General features: G+C 47.5%; 1 protein-coding gene across 15 annotated transcripts in view; it reads right to left on the bottom strand.

Annotated features, from left to right (window-relative positions):
- LOC110504152 (formin-like protein 2) overlaps window positions 1-25,427 on the bottom strand; it is an 88,258-nt gene that overhangs the window by 24,040 nt on the left and 38,791 nt on the right. For 8 of the 15 annotated variants that reach the window (XM_090229629.1, XM_036974303.2, XM_090229623.1 and 5 more), the window contains exons 3-8: window positions 16,386-16,466; window positions 11,998-12,074; window positions 11,054-11,137; window positions 10,079-10,228; window positions 4,801-4,909; window positions 4,393-4,469 (exon numbers count right to left, since the gene is read on the bottom strand). In XM_090229629.1, coding sequence (XP_090085755.1) covers window positions 4,393-4,469; window positions 4,801-4,909; window positions 10,079-10,228; window positions 11,054-11,137; window positions 11,998-12,074; window positions 16,386-16,466 — 578 coding nt within the window. Of the gene's footprint in view, window positions 1-4,392; window positions 4,470-4,800; window positions 4,910-6,679; window positions 6,725-6,887; window positions 6,918-7,451; window positions 7,488-7,902; window positions 7,906-10,078; window positions 10,229-11,053; window positions 11,138-11,997; window positions 12,075-16,385; window positions 16,467-25,427 lie in introns of all 15 variants that reach the window. The other 7 variants (XM_090229624.1, XM_036974301.2, XM_090229627.1 and 4 more) reach the window with 3 other exon arrangements.

Genomic DNA, 25,427 nt, shown 5'->3' with positions numbered 1-25,427 from the left:
TTTAGATGGCAAGGGCTGTTACACTTGGGAGGAGATACTGGCTGGAAGAGATCGCCTCCCATGGGAACAGGTGGAGGCACTTAGGAGAGCAGAGGCAGCCGGAGAGAGGAGCCGGCGATATGAGGGAACACGGCTGGCAAGGAAGCCCGAGAGGCAGCCCCAAAAATTTCTTGGGGGGGGGGCTAACAGGGAGTATGGCTAAGCCAGGTAGGAGACCTGGGCAGACTCCCTGTGCTTACCGGGGGGCTAGAGAGACCGGACAGGCACCGTGTTATGCAGTGGTGCGCACGGTGTCTCCAGTGCGGGTGCATAGCCCGGTGCGGTATATTCCAGCTCCGCGTGTCGGCCGGGCTAGATTGAGCGTCGAGCCTAATGCCATGAAGCCGGCTCTACGCAGCTGGTCCCCAGTGCGTCTCCTTGGGCCGGCTTACATGGCACCAGCCTTGCGCTCGGTGTCTCCGGTTCGCCTGCATAGCCCAGTGCGGGCTATTCCACCTCGCCGCACTGGCAGGGCGACCGTGAGCATTCAACCAGGTAAGGTTGGGCAGGCTCGGTGCTCAAGACCTCCAGTGCGCCTGCACGGTCCGGTTTTTCCAGTACCACCTCCACACCCCAGCCCTCCGGTAGCAGCTCCCCGCACTAGGCTTCCTGTGCGTGTCCTCGGCCCAGTACCACCAGTGCCAGCACCACGCATCAGGCCTACAGTGCGCCTCGCCTGTTTAGCGCTGTCGGAGCCTTCCTCCTCTCCAGCGCTGTCGGAGTCTCTCACCTGTTCAGCGCTGCCAGAGCCTTCCTCCTCTTCAGCGCTGTTGGAGTCTCCCGCCTGTTTAGCGCTGTCAGAGCTTTCCGCCTCTACAGCGTTGCCGGAGTCTCCCGCCTGTTCGGAGCTGCCAGTCTGCATGGAGCTGCCAGTCTGCATGGAGCTGCAAGTTTGTATAGAGCTGCCAGTCAGCAAGGAGCTGCCAGTATGCATAGAGCTGCCAGTCTGCAAGGAGCTGCCAGTCTGCAAGGAGCCGCCAGAGCTGCCAGTCTGCAGGATGCTGCCAAAGCTGCCAGTCTGCAAGGAGCCGCCAGAGCTGCCAGTTTGTAAGGAGCCGCCGGAGCTGCCAGTTTGTAAGGAGCAGCCAGGGCCGCCAGTTAGCAGGGAGCAGCCAGGGCCGCCAGTTAGCAGGGAGCAGCCAGGGCCGCCAGTCAGCATGGAGCAGCCAGGGCCGCCAGTCAGCATGGAGCAGCCAGAGCAGCCAGGGCCGCCAGTCAGCATGGAGCAGCCAGAGCTGTCAGTCAGCATGGAGCAGCCAGAGCAGCCAGGGCCGCCAGTCAGCATGGAGCAGCCAGAGCTGCCAGTCAGCATGGAGCAGCCAGAGCAGTCTGCCAGCATGGAGCAGCCAGAGCAACCAGTCAGCATGGAGCAGCCAGAGCTGCCAGTCAGCATGGAGCAGCCAGTCAGCATGGAGCAGCCAGAGCTGCCAGTCAGCATGGAGCAGCCAGTCAGCATGGAGCAGCCAGAGCTGCCAGTCATCATGGAGCAGCCAGTCAGCATGGGGCAGCCAGAGCTGCCAGTCGTCCAGACTCTTCCAGATCTGCCAGTCGTCCAGACTCTTCCAGATCTGCCAGTCGTCCAGACTCTTCCAGATCTGCCAGTCGACCAGACTCTTCCAGATCTGCCAGTCGACCAGACTCTTCCAGATCTGCCAGTCGACCAGACTCTTCCAGATCTGCCAGTCGACCAGACTCTTCCAGATCTGCCAGTCGACCAGACTCTTCCAGATCTGCCAGTCGACCAGACTCTTCCAGATCTGCCAGTCGTCCAGACTCTTCCAGATCTGCCAGTCGTCCAGACTCTTCCAGATCTGCCAGTCGTCCAGATTCTCCCAGATCTGCCAGTCGACCAGATTCTCCCAGATCCGCCAGTCGACCAGATTCTCCCAGATCCGCCAGTCGACCAGATTCTCCCAGATCCGCCAGTCGACCAGATTCTCCCAGATCCGCCAGTCGACCAGATTCTCCCAGATCCGCCAGTCGACCAGATTCTCCCAGATCCGCCAGTCGACCAGATTCTCCCAGATCCGCCAGTCGACCAGATTCTTCCAGATCTGCTAGTCGACCAGGATCTGCTGAAACCGCCAGCCAGCCAGGTTCTGGTAGTTTCTACTACCTGCCTGGGCTTCCTCTCAGTGCTGAGCTTCTTCTCAGTGCTGAGCTTCCTCTCAGTGCTGAGCTACCCATCTGTCCCGAGTTACCTCTGTCCCGAGCTGTCCCTCTGTCCCATGTTATCATTGTGGTGGGTAACCTATTTAGGGACGTTTAGGAGGGGGATTAAAACTGTCATGGAGTGGGGTCCACGTCCAGCGCCAGAGCCGCCACCGCGGACAGATGCCCACCCAGACCCTCCCCGTTCAGGTTTTGCGGCCGGAGTCCGCACCTTGGGGGGGGGGGGGTACTGTCACGCCCTGACCATAGTTTACTTTGTATTTTCTATGTTTTGATTGGTCAGGGTGTGATCTGAGTGGGTATTCTATGTTTCATGTCTTGTTTGTCTATTTCTATGTTCAGCCTGATATGGTTCTCAGTCAGAGGCAGGTGTTCGTCATTGTCTCTGATTGGGAACCATATTTAGGTAGCCTGGGTTTCACTGTGTGTTTGTGGGTGATTGTTCCTGTCTATGTGTTTTTCACCAGATAGGCTTAACAAGAACTGTGCTTGTGGTCTTCCATTTCCTCACTATGTTCCTCACAGTGGACACTGACAGCTTAAATCTAAGCGATAGCTTTTTGTTTCCTCTAAACCATAATGTTGAACAATCTTTGTTTTCAGGTCATTTGAGAGTTGTTTTGAGGCCCACATGTTGCCACTCTTCAGAGGAGAGTCAAAGAGAACAACAACTTGCAATTGGCCACCTTAAATACCTTTTTCTCATGATTGGATGCACTTGTCTATGAAGTTCAAGGCTTAATGAGCTCACCAAACCAATTGTGTGTTCCAATTAATCAAGTATTCACAGGTATTCAAATCAACAGAATGACAAGGGTGCCCACATTTTTGCATAGCCTATTTTTCACATCTGACTTAAATTCATACAACTTAATATTGCTACACTAAAAATATTTGTCTGGACAATACCCCAGTACTCAGCTTTTATTAGAAAATGAATGGCATGCCTCCTGTGATCATTTTCTGTGACGACAGAGTAAATTATTACGCAGCCTCAGAGGGGTGCCCAAACTTTTTCATACGACTGTAGGTCCGGGATGGCAGGACGCCTTGCCCCAGTGACGTTCTGGGCCGTACGCACTACCAAGGTTCATCCGAGGTAACATCATGTGTTTTTATCAGATCACATGACTGGATCTAAAATGTCTATCTAATATCTGAACATGTAATATATGATAAACAGGTCCGTTGATATAATCGAGAGGATTAAACGAAGCGTATATTACAGAGTGAATCCCTCAGCCATAATCCCTACGGGTGATGGAAGAAAAGTACAGTCAGCTCATTCATTAAAAGTCCAAATATGATATTATCTTCTATTTATTTTATTTTTTTAATTCCACTGTAATCCTGGAGGAATTCTCTGCCTGGGTCACAGACTACGGTAGAGGTGTTATTTGACAGACGATTCGAGACAGCTCGGCAAACACCCTTTCAACCCAGCGTGTGTGTTCGTGCTGGGTTGAAAGGGTGTTTGCCGAGCTGTCTCGAATTGTCTGTCAAATAACACCTCTACCGTAGTCTGTGACCCAGGCAGAGAATTCCTCCAGGATTACAGTGGAATTAAAAAAAAAGAAAAAAAGAATAGAAGATAATATCATATTTGGACTTTTAATGAATGAGCTGACTGTACTTTTCTTCCATCACCCGTAGGGATTATGGCTGAGGGATACACTCACACAGGGGTTGGTGTTCACACAAGTGCGCGCGCGACGCAAGCGGACACAAAGACACGCACGCTACACACACTTCAATAAACAACACCCGGGGGGGGGGGCCCCCCCAAGTAAAAAAGGCGCCTCCTGTCGCCTGGTGCTCTGTGCAGCTGCCAGTGTTTAGCAGTGTGCCAGCGGTGCCCTGAGCTGGCTGTCTGTCTGGCTGGAGGAATGAGTTAGTGCTGGATGCTTGGCCTCGCACACAATTTGGACGCTGAAAGAGCAGGTGCAGCAATAAGGGGAGGGAAGGTCCTGTATTCGTGAAGCGTCTCAGAGTAGGAGTCAGGAGTGCTGATCTGCAACCAGTTGTGCATTTTAGATCCTCATGAATGCCATAATATAGACCGAGGGGGGGGACCTGATCCTAGATTAGCACTAATACTTTGATAAGTTTTATGGATATTGGATGTGTATCACTAAGAAGTGGAGGAGCTGTTTAACACCAGACACAACGCTTCCATCTCACCTGGGATTCTTATTGTTCAGACTTAGTGCAATTTCATTCACAGCGTGCGGGTGGGACATCACCATGTTGAAGCCGTACTGGGTCGTCAAAAATGGATGGAGCAAGAGAGGGATGGAGGGAGAGAAAAAGAAAGAGATCTCGTTTAATAAACAGGAAGTGACTCCTTTTACGTAACAAAGAGAAACTTGAGGCATAATGTGTTGCGGAAAACATGGTAGACGACAAACTGAATTGGGCCGATGATGGATGAGGGCGGGTGCGTGTGCGCTTCAACCCTCCATTTTACGTCCCACATGGCACCCTGTTCCCTACACGTGGGCACTACTTTTGACCAAAGCTAGGGAACAGGGTTCCATTTGGGACGCACCCTATGTGTTGGGTTAGCCCGGGGACCGGAGAGACTCTCACCTGGTAGTTCATGATGGCTCGCAGGCACATGATGCAGACGTGGACGTCGTCCTTCTTACAGACCAGCCGGGAGTTCTTCAGAGTTCTCCGGCTCGGCAACGCGTTGCAACTGAAACACATCGGACACAGGAGCGTCTTCACAGCAGAAGGCGTCTCCGAATTCATACCAACAAAGAGACACGCGGCTTGGTAAACAAGAAGACAGATGCCATCGGTGAACCGTAGCAGCCCTCGTACCATTCTTGCACCCCGTCGTTTTCAAAGTAGACATCCAACTCCATGGCATGTTACATGGACACACAAAGAGCTGTGTAATCCACTCCCTTGCTCAGAGGCCAGAGGGGAGACCGTGTGATTGTTTTCATTTAACTATCCTGCACAAAAATATCACTTACAACTAGTACAATGGAGGCAAGTCATTTGCATGCATGGAGGTGATCAGGCCGGCTTTGTGGAGACAAAACGTTAGCGAAAGAGGGCCTTTCTCCTGACCCCTTTCTCCCAGTGAAAGGAGAGCGCTTGAGTAGCACATCGCTGGTGTCTGTGTGTGTGTGTGTGTGTGTGTGTGTGTGTGTGTGTGTGTGCCACAGAACACAGCCCAGTACAGCTCAGTCCAGCCAGGGACATAAGACATGATTATTTCCAGCCCTGCATGTCATAAGACTTTATCCACCCGCCATGGTTCTGGGAAAAGGTGCCTTCAGCCGACCCATGCACACACACACACACACTGATTCATGTCAGCACTGACGCCTTGAAGCTCTGAATCCGTCTTCAGTGTATGTGTGTGTGTGTGTGTGTGTGTGTGTGTGTGTGTGTGTGTGTGTGTGTGTGTGTGTGTGTGTGTGTGTGTGTGTGTGTGTGAGAGGCTGAGACAGTGTGACTAAGCTTTGATAAGGATTTATGATGAGGGTAAATAAGGACAGATCCAACATACTGGCTGTAGTCTTCATGGTCTGATGCTTCTCACTGGTTCCATGAATGAGAGCTATTCAGCAGCAAGCAGTTATGACGTTTGCGTGTAGTAAAGAAAAAATAGCAAAACATTGTGCGGGGTGTGTGTATGAGTGACTTTGTTTGTCTTTGTGTGTGTGTGTGTGTGCGTGCGTGCGTGTGTGTGTTTATGTGTGCTCTTTGTTCTATTTAGGTGCATGTGGCGTCTACGTAGTGCAAAACAAGTTTCCTCACATAAACGCGCTCGCTGCTTCACGAGACCGGTGACAGAATTGGAACATCGCCTCACACGCAGCCGGCGACGGGCGGCGGTGTTCCAAAAGAACTGCGATTTTACAGAAATATACCTCCAGCACTCAGTCTGCAACCAGGCAGCGGAAACGAATGGTAGAACGACACTCATTTGAGGGAAAGAGACTTCGGCGTGGACACGTCCCAAATAGCGGACCATAGGTCCCTGGTCAAAAGCAGTGCGCTACATAGGGACCAGGTTGTCATTTGGGACGCGTCCTCTGCTTCATAACCACACAGACGGAATGACATGTGGTGACAGGACTATGAGTAAAAAGAGACAGTCGATCACCCTGATTCAATGTAGGCGCGGTGGACTTGCTTTGACAGGCCTTGTGGTGCACCGACTTAGAACCCATAAAAGATCCTCCAAGGCCTTCCAAACTATGTTTTCATGGACGTTACTTCAACACTAAAGCTAATAAACAGCATAGTCTAAGGCGGAGTCCCAAATGGCACCTCAATTCCGATATAGTGCAATACTTTACATTGGGCTCTGGTCAGAAGTAGTGCACCACATAGGGAATAGGGTGCCATTTGGGACGTGCCTATAGTCGAAATCACAACAAACACAACTACAAACTAGACCAGCCTAAATATTTCTAGGTAACCCTGGGCGAACCAGAAGACGTACCATCGTCCTTGCGAATATTTTGGGCATTTCAAAGAGCTCGGTGTCCTTCGAGTTTGCCGTGAGTTTTTAAGAAAAAGACATGTAAATTCAACAGGACATCAGAAAAGTGACACACAATGATTGACTTGGGAGGGATACAACTGTGACAAGGCAAAGGTGCTGTACGTTGGAAATAGGAATAAATACTGATAACGCTAATGTTAATTACCTTGACTTGTCAGCCTGTGTCAGGAGGTAACTAAGGAATAACAGTACAGATAACATCGTATTAGTTGATACATAAGAAGGGTCTGGTTGTAGCCAGCTACTACTTGCACAACTACCTGCCGCATATAGCCTGATCAAGGAGACATACGAAAAGCAATAATCAGAGGGGGCCAGGAACAATGCCGGTATAAAAAGCCATTTGCTCTAAATGGGAACAGAAATGTCTACAGTAAGACCACAACAGAGGTAGAAGCATCTCCCCTTCAACGCCTCCACACACTGGACCACAGCTTAGCAATGGAAGCAGGTAGGAGTGTGTGTGTGTGTGTGTGTGTGTGTGTGTGTGTGTGTGTGTGTGTGTGTGTGTGTGTGTGTGTGTGTGTGTGTGTGTGTGTGCGCGCGTGCGTGCGTTGGCGCCTGCCTTCCCGCGCGTGCGCACTCGTGTGTGGCAGGTAGTGAAGACAGGGGAGGGGGGGAGGAGGTGTTGAGGTAAGGCTAGGGGGGTGGGGCGAGCTAGAGCTATCAGATAGCACCGTGAGCCACACTGTGTACTGTGTAGACCTGCCTGCTGCTGCTGAAGACTGGAGCACAGAGCAGGAGACTAGAGGAGGAAGGCCGGGACAAAACACCAGTCAACATCAGCTCTCACCGTCACCTAGTTAAGTTCATACAGCTGCCATTCACACACAGTTCCTTCAGAAAGTATTCACGCCCCTCCATTTGTTCCACATTTTGTTGTGCTGCAGCCTGCATTTAAAATGGATCACGTTAAGATTGTGTGTCACTGATCTACACACAATGCCCCATCATGTAAACGTGGGATTCTGTTTTTCGAAATTTGTACAAATGAATAACAAATGGAAAGCTGAAATGTTTTGAGTGTAATACATATTTAACCCCTTTGTTATGGCAAGCCTAAATAAGTTCAAGAGTGAAAATGGGCTAAACAAGTCACATAATAATTTGCATGGACTCACTATGTGCAGAAATAGTGTTTAACATGATGTTTGAACGACTGCCTAATTTCTGTAACCCACACATTCTGTAAGGTCGGTCCCTCTGTCGAACAGTGAATTTCAAATACAGATTTCAACCACCAAGACCAGGAAGGTTTTCCAATGCCTCGCTAAAAAGGGCACCTATTGGTAGAAAAAAAGCAGACATTGAATATCCCTTTGAGCATTATTAATTACACTTTGGATGCTGTATCAATACACACAGTCACTACAAAGATAAAGGAGTCCTTCCTAACTCAGTTGCCGGAGAGGAAGGAAACCTCAGGGATTTCACCATGAGGCCAATGATGACTTTAAAACAGTTACAGAATTGAATGGCTGTGATAGGAGAAAGCTGAGGATGGATCAACAACATTGTAGTTACTCCACATTACTAACCTAAATGACAGAGTTAAAACAAGGAAGCCTGTACAGAATAAAAAATCCAACACAACACATCCACCTGGTACCACTCTTCATATGTTCAAGCATGGTGGTGGCTGCATCATGTTATGGGTATGCTTGTTATCGGCAAGGACTAGGGAGTTTTTTTTAGGATACAAAGAAACAGAATAGAGCTAAGCTTGAAAATCCAAGCCAACTTAACAGAGCTTGAATAATTTTTTAAAGAACAATGTGCAAATATTGTACAATCCAGGAGTGCAAACCTCATAGAGACATACCCAGAAAGAAATTCTAACATGTATTGACCCAGGGGTGTGATGTAAATGAGATATTTCTGTATTTCATTTTCAATACATTTGCAAAGATGTCTAAAACCATGTTTTCACTTTGTCATTATAGGGTATTGTGTGTAGATGGGTGAGATTGAAAATATATATATATATATATTTAATCCATTTTGAATTCAGGCTGTAACACAAAATGTGGAATAAGTCAAGGGGTATGAATACTTTCTGAAGGCACTGCATGGGTCCCGAATGGCACCCTATTCCCTATATTGTACTACATTTCAAAACCAGTGCACTATATAGGGAACAGGTCGCCACTCGTCAAAAGTAGTGCACTATATAGGGAACAGGTCACCACTCGTCAAAAGTAGTGCACTATATAGGGAATAGAGTGTCATTTGGGACACACACATAGCCTTGGTCTCCTATAGTACATATCCTATAAAGTGTACTACTTTGGAACAGGGCCCATAGAGCTCTGGTCAAAGGTGTGCACTCGGCGACATTCTATAGGGAATCGGGTGCCATTTTGGGGGACACAAACTGGCCTGTGTGTTTCCTAAGAGAAGAAGCCTAGCGAGTCCAGATTCGTTCGTCCATTATATGAGAGTTAGGATAACGTTGGGGTTCAGAAGACGCGTGCGGTCTCAGTGGTGTAACGTCTCTCGTTAAAAGACCTGTGAGTTACTGACGGTCAGAAAAATTGGGATTAGCTGTGTACATGTGAAGTCAACGGGACTAACACACCGGGACATCATTGAAACGACTGCAGCGATTAACAGAGTCAGAAACATGAACTATGTCTGCCGCCTATAATCCAAATGAAATGACCATGGTTTAAAGGAAACGGGGAGAATTTCAAATGTTAAATGTTTGCCAAATCAAAAAGACGTAGAACTCGCGTCATATTCATGACATAACACGTCATATTTGTTAAATCCCTGTGGAAAAGATGGTGCTATAGAAGAGAGTTCTTCCAGCTTGTTCAGAAGCCACGAAACCCCCCGTGTCAGAGATATCCTATTCCATAACATCATGAGTCAGACGACCCAATAAAAGGTCTTCTCCCAAATGGCACCCAATTCCATGTATGTAGTGCCCTACTTTTGACCCATCAAAAGTGACCCATCAAAAGTAGTGGACTATATTGGGAATAAGATGCCGCTTGAAACACAGCTCTGGAAAACAACCCACCCCCCCCTTATCCTTCGTCCTGCTGTTCCATGCCACAACTAAACGTGTCTTAAGCCATTTAAAGACTTAAAGGCCTCATGACCACAACAAAAGGCCTTCTCAGACATCACATGCAAACGCGTGAGCGTATTAGCAAACCTGGGAACTGTGACAATCCAGACTAAGTCAAAAACAATTTCAAGCCATTTCTTATACAACAAGCATGTTACGTTTTAAATAGAGAATTAGGACTTGGTTATCATTGCAGCGCGTTCTTACAGTAGCCTCTAGGCTATAATGTATGGTGGTGAGGTGGCGTGTGCGTTGCTTACCGTAGCGTGGCGTGTCGCCCGGCGCGGGTAATGCTGTTCCCGCTGACGGGGGACGGGAGGTTACTCCCCCCGTGCAGGTCCTCTATGGATCTGCTCCAGGGCTTGTCCACCGACTTCTCCGGGTTGTTCTCCACGCTGTCGCCATCAAACCTGGAGAGGGGAAACACACAGGACAAAGGGGCTTAGAGAACCTAGTACATTTCTGTACTCTCTGACCACAGTCCAGCAATGTCCCAAATAGCGCCGTATTCTCTTTATAGTGCACTACTTTTGACCAGGGCCCATAGGTTTCTGGTCAAAGGTAGTGCACTGCATAGTGGATAGGGTTATCAGAGTCTGGAAGGAAAAGGAGAACTGTATAAAAGTCACATATCTCTTACTTCACATTTTAGGAGGGCAGATATCCCCCCACCCCTCCCCCTGTATTATTTTTTTATATTTTTTTTATAGCTGTGGCTGTTTTCTAACAAAAAGGCAGGGGACTAACTAGTACCTGGGTAATCAAGGTAAACACTCACTGATGGGGTAACCATTAGAAACGTGTTGGACAGACCAATAACGTAGGGTCAGAAAGCAAATACAAACGTAACTAAAAACGCCATTGGCTCTGAATGGAAACCCCCCGGGACCGAGTAATTATTCCATCTATGAATAGAATCTACATGCCACACAGAGTTGAACGTATGCACGGCAAATGGCACCCTATTCCCTATGCCGTGCACTGCTTTTGACCAGGTCTATATAGGGAATAGGGTGTCAGTTGGGACGTAGACAGAGTCTACGGGAGCAGGGCCGGTCGCCACATACGACCAGTGACTCTGTGTTTCTGAGAACGAAGCAGGCTGCAGGGTGTCGAGGAGATGCGTGGTTGATTAGGCTAACAAACAAAAAAAGGGCCATTGTGCTCATTGTCTGGCCCGCGCTATAGGAGGACATGGAGAAAGGAGAAAGAGCCGTGGGGGGGGGGGGACTTACGTGACAGCGTACTGCGCAAAAGACAGATACTCCACCAGTACGTCCAGGCCTTTGTTTTCTTCGTTTAAGAACTCTCTCACCCACCTAGAAGGAGAAATGACACACAGTCTTAGTTCAAAGACAATGCGCAGACGGCGCTCGGCATGTGGTTCACGTTGTGAACGGTCTGGGATTCTCATTTGACATTGTGATAGGCCTACACAACAAGGAGAGGGAAAGAGGGAGAGAGATAGAGGGAGAGAGATAGAGAGAGAGAGTGAGAGATAAAGAGAGAGTGAGAGAGATGGAGAGAGAAAGAGAGATATAGGAGAGAGAGAGTGAGAGATGAGAGAGAGACATGAGAGACAGTGTGAGAGAGAGAAAGAGAGAGAGAGAGAGAGAGAGAGAGAGAGAGAGAGAAAGAGAGAGAGAGAGAGAGGGGGGGGGGGGGGGGGGCATCTCGTGTTGTTGGGATGCTGAGATTGTGTGACTGTTGTAATGTAACTGAGTCTGCCTGGGGTTGTATTGTCTAGGTAGGACTTGGCTGGGTGGCTGGTCTCCTGTCTGTGGCTGGGGGCTCGGGTCAAAAGTAGTACACTGTGTAGGGAATAGGGTGCCATTTGGAACAAATACTGTTCCTTCCTGTCCTCACATGCTGTTCCTTCCTGTCCTCACAGGGTCACAAAATAGTGCCGTGTCGCCAGTGACATTGATCCAGTCCCATCAACCCCCGCTGCTTCCTGCTGACCCTTATCATCCCTTATCCTGCCTCATCCTGCCTCCAGCTCCCAGCATGCACCCTGGCCTCATTACCACCTGCGAACACAGCTGACCTGGGATGAGACCCAAATGGCACCCTACTCCCTTTCTAGTGCACTATTTTTGACCAGGACCCATAGGGTACCAATTTGGGACGCAGGCACTTGACCTTCACATTCACATACTTAATCTTAATTATTACTCACCCTATGTGATTGGTCCTTAATGAAATTTCCAGTTCTCTCAGGACCTGGGTGGACTCCTGCACCCTCCGTCTGAATTTCTGGGGTTAAAGAAAGAGACATTTTGAACATTTCATCACTCCGTTCCGTATTCAGTAGACCGATAGAATATGTCGGGATGAACTTTGAGTGATTTGTGGGGCATTTCACCAACCATATCATCGGTCGTTTCTCATTCAACAGAGGGCCAGGAAGCATGACAGTCAACATAATGGACAGTCCTGCTTATAGAATGCTTGACTTTACCGTAGTCATTCCAATGTCTGCTTTGCGTAGAAGCAGTTCCTTCATCCGGAGCAATATAATCGTCAGCATCCCAAATGGCACTCTATTCCCTATACAGTGTACTTTTGGTCGAATGTGGTGCACTACAGTATATAGAGAATCATGTGCTATTTGGGATGAGGCCATAATCGACTCATTAAATTGGATCTGGCTTGTGTTTGAGCTGTCAGGGCCTTTACACAAACACACACACAGCATATATCCATTCTAGTCCTGTTGTGCTGTTCCCGTGGTTACTAGTCCAGGAACAAACGCTGGGTGGACTGAAGTGTATGACCTGCCCTGCATGTGAATATGCAACGTGACACAAGTGTTCGTGGGGAGGTTGTTCCCTCTCTCTCTCTCTTTCTCCCTCTCACCTCTCTCTCTCTCTCTCTCTCGTTGCTTTCATTTTCAGACAAAAAGACCTGCGACTCCAAACAAAAGCCTCGCAGCCTGTTACGCAAAAGTTGCGCGGCGGAATCCAAAAAGCAATAGCGTGAGCGACAGGGCTTTGCCATTAACATTCATAATCAACGCCCAGAAGAACCGGTGTTGATCACTACTCGTTCAGTGGAAGAGCCTCCCTGATGGCACAGTGAATCATTGCATCACCAATCACAGAGACAGAGGAGGAGGCTCCCAGTCTCCATATCAACCCATTTTTGGCTGAGCTGGAGCCTTCCCTTTCCATGATGTGTCTATGGCTGGCGGCATCCCAAATAGCACCCTATTCCCTATATAGTGCACAGGGCTCTGGTCAAAAAGTGGTGCACTAGGTAAGGAATAGGGTGCCAGACAAACAGAGCAGTGCCCGGTGTTATAAACACACAGAGAGAGAGAGAGATGAGTACAGAGATGTTCCCATTGGCAGGGTTTCTCTGGTCCTTGGCCTGTAGTACTGAGCTGGGGTGTGTGTTTGGCACATGTGAGATGAGAAACAGTGTTTTTATTAGGGAGGAGGCCCCTTGTGTGTTTATATGGAAAGCGGCGCTAGTGTGAGGTGTACTGCGCAGACTCCCTGACCCACATACACAGCGGTCACGTACACACACACACATCACTCCTCACTAAGTACTACCAGCTGCCGCTCAGATCCAGAGAGAGCAGGGGGAACGAGACGAGAGAGAGAGAGAGCAGAGGGAACGAGACGAGAGAGAGAGAGCAGGGGGAACGAGACGAGAGAGAGAGAGCAGGGGGAACGAGACGAGAGAGAGAGAGCAGGGGGAACGAGACGAGAGAGAGAGAGCAGGGGGAACGAGACGAGAGAGAGAGAGCAGGGGGAACGAGACGAGAGAGAGAGAGCAGGGGGAACGAGACGAGAGAGAGAGAGCAGGGGGAACGAGACGAGAGAGAGAGAGCAGGGGGAACGAGACGAGAGAGAGAGAGCAGGGGGAACGAGACGAGAGAGAGAGAGCAGGGGGAACGAGACGAGAGAGAGCAGGGGCAACGAGACAAGAGAGAGAGAGCAGGGGGAACGAGACGAGAGAGAGTGCAGGGAGAGAGAGAAAAAAAAGCAGGGAAAGAGAGAGGAGGAAGAGAAGAGAGAGAACAGAGACAACAGGCGGAAGGGAGAGATCGCAAAGAGAGAGTGAGAGAGGGGAAAAGAGGTCGAGTGGGGAGCTGTGATGAGTGGAGGACGGTGAACGCTCCGGGGAGGTCATCCTGGAAACAAATCAATGGCTGATACATTCTTAGGGAGTTTTTTGGAATGAACCTCTTCCTTTTTGGCTGCCTATTGGCTGAGAGGAATGCACGGGGGCCTGCATATGTAAAGAGGCGGCAATGACCTCCAGCTCCGGCTCTCCACAGAGGCACAAAGTGGCAATTGTTCCGAGTCTGAAGAAAAGGGGGTTGAACAGGAATGTAAAACCATAACTCTCTTTTCCTGCATCTCTCTCTCCCCTACTCTCTCTTTCTCCCCTGCGCTCTCTCACACACTATCTTTCCCTGTCTCTCTCCATTTTCCAACTCTCCCTCTGGTGCCGGCTGCTGACCTCCTGCGAGGGACACGCGGGACTGTTGTTGGAGCATGGTATCAGCCCAACTGTGGAGGGAGCAGACTCTGACAACTCATAGTTCCCAGGGCATGTGATAAACAGCCCAGACGTTTGGACGTGAAAATAAACACAGGAGCCCAACCGCTCGTCGTCGAAAAAACAGAGACGTGTTTTAATAAGCGCTGTTGCCTCTCGCTGAAGGCTCGATTCCAGCCCGAGACAAACGGTTTCAATAAAGATGGAGGAAGATCATACTTTGGTCAGCGGTGTTAGACAAACAAAGACAGCGAGGGCTCGCTGCCTAAACGTATGCAGGCCCTGGAGTCAGTGATTGCGTCCCAAATGGCACCCTATCCCCTACATAGTGCACTACTGTTGACCAGAGCCCTATGGGACTCCCTATGGACCCTGGACAAAAGTAGACCACTATATAGGGAATAGGGTGCCATTTGGGATGCAGATAGTGTGTAATAAATCCTTCCTTCAGCCATGGCAGTGCTAAGTGTTTACACCCCGAGAGAGAGTTAAATCTGGACCAGTCATTTCCGTCATCAGGGAGCCATGCTCCCGTTCACCATGCCAACATCCCAAATAGCACCCTATTTCCCTATATAGTGCACCACTTTTGGCTCGGCTCCAGTCAAAAGTAGTGCACTATAGGGACTAGGGTGCCATTAGGGAGGAAGCCTAACCCTGCCCCATCCCACAATGCACTCCTCCTCATAGTCATGCATCTGACCACAACATGAGCACTTGTTATCTACCATCCACCATCCTCCTTCCTCTCTCTATTCCTCGCTTCTCCTCTCCAGTGTTGCTCTTCATCCTCCTCCTATCCTCCTTCCCCTTCATCTCCGTCTCCAGTGAGGAACGTTAGTCCTTCAGTCACGTTCTGTATCATCAGAGACCCGACTACGGATGCGTCCCATATGGCACCCCTATTCCCTTTCGCAGTCCACTACTTTTGACCAGGGTCCATAGGGCTCTGGTCGAAAGTAGTGCACTGGAAAGGGAATAGGGTGCCATTTTTTGGATACAACCCTAAAGAGCAGGGCGATGCTCTGAGGGAGACGTACGCCCCGAGCTTAGAAGGGTTCATCGATAATGCAGCTAGGGCTGCAGGAGTGCCAAAACACGAGGCGTGTCGCGATACAAGATGCAGAACATGTTCTCTTTGCTTTTTCGATCGGGGAGAGACGAGGAACACACTTCAACACTATGAAAAATGTAATACTCGAAACAATCCAACCTAGATCGTCACTAGTCAGCTAAGATGGGGGGGGGGTGGCAGCATAGGCAGATATTCTATCTCCGTAGCAGAAGTCACATCCATTGGCTGATCTAGAACTGCTTTCTTGCCCTCTTCACGCTCCCGTAGCATATTCACGCTCCGAAACCTTCAATCCAGTCGGTCAGCGTAATTTAATTATCTGGAGCAATGAGATGTCCCTCTGGCAGAGTCGCTCGGCGCTAATTTGTTTTTATTACAGAGACAACTTTGTGGCGTCGTCCCAAATGGCAACATACTCCCTATAGAATTGCCTATATACCCTATGGGCCTTGGTCAAAAGTAGTGCACTATATAGGGAATCGGGCGACATTTGGAACGCATCCCATCGGGACAGCGGCACTATCTCCCTCCGCAAGCCAAATCTCTTCCTATTGGCGAGGCCTGAACGCTGGCTGACACTTTACTCTGGAAGACCTTCTCGCCTCTCCAACTCCTGTGGCCAGAGAGTCAGCCTCAGCCGGTACCCCTAACACTACCACCGGCACGATATCATAACGCTCCTGTTAGCTATGGCCTCAAGGCCATGTTCACTCCCAGGGCCCACTACTTCTCAGGGCAACACAGCTGTATGGTGGGATACCCTGGGTAACATTCACTAGGAATGAAACGGAAGCAGAAGTGGCTAAATGGGAAGGGACTACGTGAACTTATCCAATAAGAAACGTTTAAAGTTTTTTACATTGCAACATGTTTTGCTACGTTTTTCAACAAACGAATGTAACACGGGTGATGTTGAGCTGAAAGGGGAAGGAAGAAGCTGAGGCAGTTGGTCGGGAAGAATCCACACTCTCCCTTACCTTCCTGGTGGCGGCCGGGTCCAAAAAGCCCCTCAGCTTCTGGATGTATGTGTGGGGGGGGTTCTTCACTTGGAATCGTTCCTGTGAGAGGGAGAGAGAGAGAGAAGAGAGAGAGAGGAGGAGACAGAGAGAACACAAAAACACGTTACTTTCACCCTCATTCTGTAGTTACTCAGCTAACTGTGGAGGGTTAAAGGGGACAACATTAACTGTCATTTGGTTACCTGGCGATTGTGCCAAACTACTGGGGCTAAACCACATCACTGTTGTTGATTTCCACTCAGTAGACAAAACATTAAAAACGTGCTCTTTCCACGACATAGACCAGGTGCATCCAGGTGAAAGTTATGGTCCCATATTTTTGTTAAATTCACTTCAATCCGTGTAGATGAAGAGGAGGAGACTAGAGGTCGACCGATTATGATTTTTCAACGCCGATACCGATACAGATTACCAAAAAAAAGCCGATACCAATTAATCGGCCAATTGTTTTTATTTATTTGAAATAATGACAATTACAACAATAGTGAATGAACACTTATTTTAACTTAATATAATACACCAATAAAATCAATTTAGCCTCAAATAAATAATGAAACGTGCAAAAACAAAGTGTTGGTGAAGAAAGTAAAAGTGTAATATGTGCCATGTAAGAAAGCTAACGTTTAAGTTCCTTGCTCAGAACATGAGAACATATGAAAGCTGGTGGTTCCTTTTAACATGAGTCTTCAATATTCCCAGGTAAGAAATTTTAGGTTGTAGTTATTATAGGAATTATAGGACTATTTCTCGCAATACCATTTGTATTTCATATACCTTTGACTATTGGATGTTCTTATAGGCACTTTAGTATTGCCAGTGTAACAGTATAGTTTTCGTTCCTCTCCTCGCCCCTACCTGGACTCGAACCAGGAACACATCGAAAACAGCCACCCTTGAAGCATCGTTACCCATCGCTCCACAAATGCTGCGCCCCTTGCAAAGCAAGGGGAACAACTACTCCAAGTCTCAGAGCAAGTGACGTTTGAAACGCTATTAGCGCGCACCCCGCTCACTAGCTAGCCATTTCACATCGGTTACACCAGCCTAATCTCGGGAGTTGATGGACTTGAAGTCATAAACAGCGCAATGCTTGAAGCATTGCGAAGTGCTGCTGGCAAAACGCACGAAAGTGCTGTTTGAATGAATGCTTACGAGCCTGCTGCTGCCTACCATCACTCAGTCAGTCAGTCACTCACCTGTATTTCTTTTAGCTAAATATTCAGGTTTAAAAATATATACTTCTGTGTATTGATTTTAAGAAAGGCATTGATGTTTATGGTTAGATACACATTGGAGCAAGGACAGTCTTTTTCGCGAATACGCACTATGCAGCGCAGGACACGCTAGATAAACTAGTAATATCATCAACCATGTGTGATTATGATTGATTGATTGATTGTTTTTTATAAGATAAGTTTAATACTAGCTAGCAACTTACCTTGGCTTACTGCATTCGCGTAACAGGCAGTCTCCTCATGGAGACTGGTGGTTAGAGTGGTTAGAGCGTTGGACTATTATTTTTTATTATTTATTTATTTATTTTTTTGAATTGTACCCCTTTTTCTCCCAATTTTCATGGTATCCAATTGTTGTAGTAGCTACTATCTTGTCTCATTGCTACAACTCCCGTACGGGCTCGGGAGAGACGAAGGCTGAATGTCATGCGTCCTCCGATACACAACCCAACCAGCCGTACTGCTTCTTAACACAGCGCGCCTCCAACCCGGAAGCCAGCCGCACCAATGTGTCGGAGGCTACACCGTGCACCTGGCAACCTTGGCTAGCGCGCACTGCGCCCGGCCCGCCACAGGAGTCGCTGGTGCGCGATGAGACAAGGAGATCCCTACTGACCAATCCCTCCCTAACCCGGACGACGCTAGGCCAATTGTGCGTCGCCCCACGGACCTCCCGGTCGCGGCCGGTTACGACAGAGCCTGGGCACAAACCCAGGGACTCTGATAGCACAGCTGGCGCTGCAGTACAGCGCCCTTAACCACTGCGCCACCCGGGAGGCCGCGTTGGACTAGTTAATTGTAAGGTTGCAAGATTGAATCCCCGAGCTGACAAGATAAAAATCTGTTGTTCTGCCCCTGAACAAGGCAGTTAACCCACCGTTCCTAGGCCGTCATTGAAAATATGAATGTGTTCTTAACTGACTTGCCTAGTTAAATAAAGATTAAATAAAGGTGTAAAAAAAGAAAGAAAAGTAAATTGTCCAAATCGGTGTCCAAAAATACCGATTTCAGATTGTTATGAAAACTTGAAATCGGCCCTAATTAATCGGCCATTCCGATAAATCGGTCGACCTCTAGAGACAGGTTAAAAAATGATTTTTAAGCCTTGAGACATGGATTGTGTATGTGTGCCATTCAGAGGGGGAATGGGCAAGACAGAAAATGTAAGCGCCTTTAAACGGGGTATGGTAGTCGGTGCCAGACGCACCGGTTTGGGTTAATACCTAAAACGCTGTTGGATTTTTCCCACTCAACAGTTTCCCGTGCGTATATCGGAACTCTAATAAAAGGCCACAAGGTCATCACTCACAGCAGCTCCACTATCACAGACTCGTCAAATTAGGCTCGTTGGTCGAGGTGGATGTGTGGGCGTAAAAGAGCAAACGTCTAGCAAAGCGAAGGTTGCATGTTTGAATCTCATCACGGACAACTTTGGCACATAGTATATTATACTAAAGCAACGTAATATATCGTTTTGTTGCCAACCTTACTTTGCTACCTGACAACTTTACGGTTTTTACTTTTTAATTACCGTTTATATTTTTAGTTTTTCCCTCACAACTTTTTTTTTCATTCAACTTTTTCACTCCGGACGCTTTATCTGGACATGGTTCGTCAGGACCTCCAACAGCCAAAGCTAAGTAGTAACATTAACACGATGCCTTCTAATTGCAGTCGCTGTACTCATAATATACAGGAGAACAATCGCCTTACGGCGAGGATAGCTGTGCTGCAAGCCCAGCTTCAGACGCAATTGTTAGGCAAGGGTCAGTTAAGTGTAGGAAAGGATGAACAGAGTCTGTGCCACCACTAAGTACAGATAGTAACGTTAAAATAAATCCCCTCGCACGGTCCCTGCAGCCGGACAACTTTCTCATGGCTTCTGGAGGGAAATGCTGTAGGAATGCTCAAACGGTGTCGCTCATTCAGCCGACAGAAACTTTCAACAGGTTTTCCCCATTAAGCAGCGAGTCGGAGTCTGAGGCCGAGCCTTCTCTTGTCTCTACTCCTCCCGTTACGGGGTCTGAGACACCGAAGCTTCCCACCATTAGCTCTGACAAATTGAAAACCCTAGTCATTGGAGACTCCATTACCCGCAGTATTAGACTTAAAACGAATCATCCAGCGATCATACACTGTTTACCAGGGGGCAGGGCTACCGAGGTTAAGGCTAATCTGAAGATGGTGCTGGCTAAAGCTAAAACTGGTGAGTGTAAAGAGTATAGAGATATTGTTATCCACGTCGGCACCAACGATGTTAGGATGAAACAGTCAGAGGTCACCAAGCGCAACATAGCTTCAGCCTGTAAATCAGCTAGAAAGATGTGTCGGCATCGAGTAATTGTCTCTGGCCCCCTCCCAGTTAGGGGGAGTGATGAGCTCTACAGCAGAGTCTCACAACTCAATTGCTGGTGGAAAGCTGTTTTCAGACCGTCCCAAAAGATAGAATTTGTAGATAATTGGCCCTCTTTCTGGGACTCACCCACAAACAGGACCAAGCCTGGCCTGCTGAAGAGTGACAGACTCCAGCCTAGATGGAGGGGTGCTCTCATCTTATCTACCAACATAGACAGGGCTCTACCTCCTCTAGCTCCACAATGAAATAGGGTGCAGGCCAGGCAGCAGGCTATTAGCCAGCTTGTCGGCTTAGTGGATTCTGCCACTAGCACAGTCAGTGTAGTCAGCTCAGCTATCCCCATTGAGATTGTGTCTGCGCTTCGACCTAGGTTGGGCAAACTAAACATGGCGGTGTTCGCCTTAGCAATCTCACTAGGATAAAGACCATCCTCCATTCCTGCCATTATTGAAAGATATCGTGATACCTCACATCTCAAAATAGGGCTACTTAATGTTAGATCCCTCACTTCAAAGGTTATAGTCAATGAACTAATCACTGATCATAATCTTGATGTGATTGGCCTGACTGAAATCTGGCTTAAGCCTGATTAATTTACTGTGTTAAATGAGACCTCACCACCTGGTTATACTAGTGACCATATTCACCGTGCATCCCACAAAGGCGGAGGTGCTGCTAACATTTACGATAGCAAATTTCAATTAACAAAAAAAAAACATGCCGTTTTCGTCTTTTGAGCTTCTAGTCATGAAATCTATGCAACCTACTCAATCACTTTTTATAGCTACTGTTAAAGGCTTCCTGGGCCATATACAGAGTTCCTCATTGATTTCCCTGAATTCCTATCGGACCTTGTAGTCATAGCAGATAATATTCTAATTTTTGGTGATTTTAATATTCACATGGAAAAGTCCACAGACTCGCTCCAAAAGGCTTTCGGAGCCATCATCGACTCTGGGTTTTGTCCAACATGACTCTGGACCTACAAACTGTCACAGTCACGCTCTGGACCTAGTTTTGTCCCATGGAATAAATGTTGCAGATCTTAATGTTTTTCCTCATAATCCTGGACTATCGGACCACCATTTTATTACGTTTGCAATCGCAACACATAATCTGCTCAGACCCCAACCAAGGAGCATCAAAAGTTGTGCTATAAATTCTCAGACAACCCAAAGATTCCTTGATGCCCTTCCAGACTCCCTCTGCCTACCCAAGGACGTCAGAGGACAAAAATCAGTTAAACACCTAACTGAGGAACTCAATTTAACCTTGCACAATACCCTAGATGCAATTGCACCCCTAAAAACTAAAAACATTTGTCATAAGAAACTAGCTCCCTGGTATACAGAAAATACCCGAGCTCTGAAGCAAGTTTCCAGAAAATTGGAATGGAAATGGCGCCACACCAAACTGGAGGTCTTCCGACTAGCTTGGAAAGACAGTACCGTGCAGTATCGAAGAGCCCTCACTGCTGCTCGATCATCCTATTTTTCCAACTTAATTGAGGAAAATAAAAACAATCCGAAATGTATTTTTGATACTGTCGCAAAGCTAACTAAAAAGCAGCATTCCCCAAGAGAGGATGGCTTTCACTTCAGCAGGAATAAATTCCTGAACTTCTTTGAGGAAAAGATTGTGATCATTAGAAAGCAAATTACGGACTCCTCTTTAAATCTGCGTAATCCTCCAAAGATCAGTTGTCCTGAGTCTGCACAACTCTGCCAGGACCTAGGATCAAGAGAGACACTCAAGTGTTTTAGTACTATATCTCTTGACACAATGATGAAAATAATCATGGCCTCTAAACCTTCAAGCTGCATACTGGACCCTACTCCAACTAAACTACTGAAAGAGCTGCTTCCTGTGCTTGGCCCTCCTATGTTGAACATAATAAACGGCTCTCTATCCACCGGATGTGTACCAAACTCACTAAAAGTGGCACTAATAAAGCCTCTCTTGAAAAAGCCAGACCTTGACCCAGAAAAAATAAAAAACTATCGGCCTATATCGAATCTTCCATTCCTCTCAAAATAGAAAAAGCTGTTGCGCAGCAACTCACTGCCTTCCTGAAGACAAACAATGTATACGAGATGCTTCAGTCTGGTTAGACCCCATCATAGCACTGAGACTGCACTTGTGAAGGTGGTAAATTACCTTTTAATGGCGTCAGACCGAGGCTCTGCATCTGTCCTCGTGCTCCTAGACCTTAGTGCTGCTTTTGATACCATTGATCACCACATTCTTTTGGAGAGATTGGAAACCCAAATTGGTCTACACAGACAAGTTCTGGCCTGTTTTAGATCTTATCTGTCAGAAAGATATTAGTTTGTCTCTGTGAATAGTTTGTCATCTGACAAATCAACTGTACATTTCGGTGTTCCTCAAGGTTCCGTTTTAGGACCGCTATTGTTTTTACTATATATTTTACCTCTTGGGGATGTCATTCGAAAACATAATGTTAACTTCCTCTGCTATGCGGATGACACACAGCTGTACACTTCAATGAAACATGGTGAAGCCCCAAAATTGCCCTTGCTAGAAGCTGTGTTTCAGACATAAGGAAGTGGATGGCTGCAAACTTTCTACTTTTAAACTCGGACAAAACATAGATGCTTGTTCTAGGTCCCAAGAAACAAAGAGATCTTCTGTTGAATCTGACAATTAATCTTGATGGTTGTACAGTCGTCTCCAAAAAAACTGTGAAGGACCTCGGTGTTACTCTGGACCCTGATCTCTCTTTTGACGAACATATCAAGACTGTTTCAAGGACAGCTTTTTTCCATCTACGTAACATTGCAAAAATCGAAAACTTTCTGTTCAAAAATTAATCCATGCTTTTCTTACTTCTAGGTTAGACTACTGCAATGCTCTACTTTCCGGCTACCCGGATAAAGCACTAAATAAACCTCAGTTAGTGCTAAATACGGCTCCTGGAATCCTGACTAGAACCAAACAATTTGATCATATTACTCCAGTGCTAGCCTCCCTACACTGGCTTCCTGCTAAGGCGAGGGCGGATTTCAAGGTTTTACTTCTAACCTACAAAGCATTACATGGGCTTGCTCCTACCTATCTTTCCGATTTGGTCCTGCCGTACATACCTACACGTACGCTACGGTCACAAGACGCAGGCCTCCTAATTGTCCCTAGAATTTCTAAGCAAACAGCTGGAGGCTGGAGTTTCTCCTATAGAGCTCAATTTTTATGGAATGGTCTGCCTACCCATGTGAAAGACGCAGACTCAGTCTCAACCTTTAAGTCTTTACTGAAGACTCATCTTTTCAGTGGGCCATATGATTGAGTGTAGTTTGGCCCAGGAGTGTGAAGGTGAACGGAAAAGCTCTGGAGCAACAAACCGCCCTTGCTGTCTCTGCCTGGCCGGTTCCCCTCTCTCCACTGGGATTCTCTGCCTCTAACCCTATTACAGGGGCTGAGTCACTGGCTTACTGGTGCTCTTCCATGCCGTCCCTAGGAGGGGTGCGTCACTTGAGTGGGTTGAGTCACTGACGTGATCTTCCGGTCTGGGTAGGGGGTTGTGCCGTGGGTTGTGCCGTGGCGGAGATCTTTGTGGGCTATACTCTGCCTTGTCTCAGGATGGTAGGTTGGTGGTTGAATATATCCCTCCAGTGATGTGGGGGCTGTGCTTTGGCAAAGTGGGTGGGGTTATATCCTGCCTGTTTGGCACTGTCCGGGGGTATCATCTGATGGGGCCACAGTGTCTCCTTACCCCTCCTGTCTCAGCCTCCAGTATATGTGCTGCAGTAGTTTTTGTGTCGGGGGCTAGGGTAAGTCTGTTATATCTGGAGTACTTCTCCTGTCTTATCCGGTGTGACATTTACTCCTGAGGTGCTGACTTGCTGCACCCTCGACAACTACTGTGATTATTATTATTTGACCATGCTGATCATTTATGAACATTTGAACATCTTGGCCATGTTCTGTTATAATCTCCACCCAGCACAGCCAGAAGAGGACTGGTCACCCCTCATAGCCTGGTTCCTCTCTAGGTTTCTTCCTAGGTTTTGGCCTTTCTAGGGAGTTTTTCCTAGCCACCATGCGTCTACACCTGCATTTCTTGCTGTTTGGGGTTTTAGGCTGGGTTTCTGTACAGAATCAGCTGTATCAGCTTACATCAGTATCAGCTGATGTAAGAAGGGCTATATAAATACATTTGATTTGATACTAAAGTAGTTGAATGTAATATATCATACTAAAGTAGTTGAATGTAATATATCATACTAAAGTAGTTGAATGTAATATATCATACTAAAGCAGTTGGATGTAATATATCATACTAAAGCAGTTGAACGTAATATATCATACTAAAGCAGTCAAACGTAATATATCATACTAAATGGATCAAATCAAACTGGTGTGGTCAAAACGTAGGATACTATACGTATTATATTGTATGACCGCTATTACATTGGTAGGCCAATGTAATGTAACCTAATGTAAAGTAACATATCATACTAAATGGAGTGGCACGGATTTTAGTAAGATGTAATATGTTTGAGACCAGGTTGGCTACCATCTTGCCAGAGGTAGACTGTTGTGTCAGAGAGAGACAGTCTCCTCAGGTTTAATGAACTGACATTAAACAAACCCAGGCAGACCACACCACACTGTCCTGATATCGAATGATTAGTATTCGGCTCGTCTGTAGGTGACAGACAGGGTTCCATCCCAAATGGCCACCTATTCCCTTCATAGTGCACAACTTTTGACCAGGGCTTGTAGGACTGACTATGGTCAAAGTGGCCAGTACAGAAAGGTGATTCACTAGCCTACACAGCCCCAGATCCCAGATCAGAATCACCAGACTCTCATAGCTTTGTGTCTATGCGGTGGTGCCTTAGAAGGCTGTTCAGAGTGCATCTGGGACTGCAAAGAGCGCAGGACGCAGGCTGGCTGTCTTGTTTGCCCTGACCGACTGTCTAGGGCTGGCAGTAGGCAGGTTTTAGGCCATAATTTCCCCCACAGTCCTCCAAATTCAAGCAAGAGGGATTAGCGGAGGCTTTGGATCACTCCGAACGGGAATGAGAATCACAAATCACAACAGAACCGGTACAGCGGCCGATAACATTGCTCAGAGCTCACTACATGTCGCTAGGTCATGTCAACCCGGGTCAGACATGCAGATTGTGTAAATCAGTAGCCTTGTTCCAAATGGCATCCTATTCCCTATCAAGTGCACTACATAGGTAATAGGATGCCATTTGGGAGGCAACCTGAGCGTTGTGTTTATTTTCTGGGTGTTTGATCATCGCATTGCTGGCTGTGTGATGATGCCGATGGCCTCACCATTACATTCATCACCGCGTGAGTGAGTGCTGTTGCCTCTCAGTCACAATAACAGGAAAGAGGACAGCTCCATGCAGGAAAGGGAGCATGACTTGTTGATCC

The sequence above is a fragment of the Oncorhynchus mykiss genome, chromosome 3 (genome assembly GCF_057628025.1).
Source record: "Oncorhynchus mykiss isolate SJ-2025 chromosome 3, ASM5762802v1, whole genome shotgun sequence".
Taxonomy (NCBI): Eukaryota; Metazoa; Chordata; class Actinopteri; order Salmoniformes; family Salmonidae; genus Oncorhynchus; species Oncorhynchus mykiss.
Note: the sequence above shows the minus strand (reverse complement) of the source record. Positions and strands in the feature narration are given on the sequence as shown.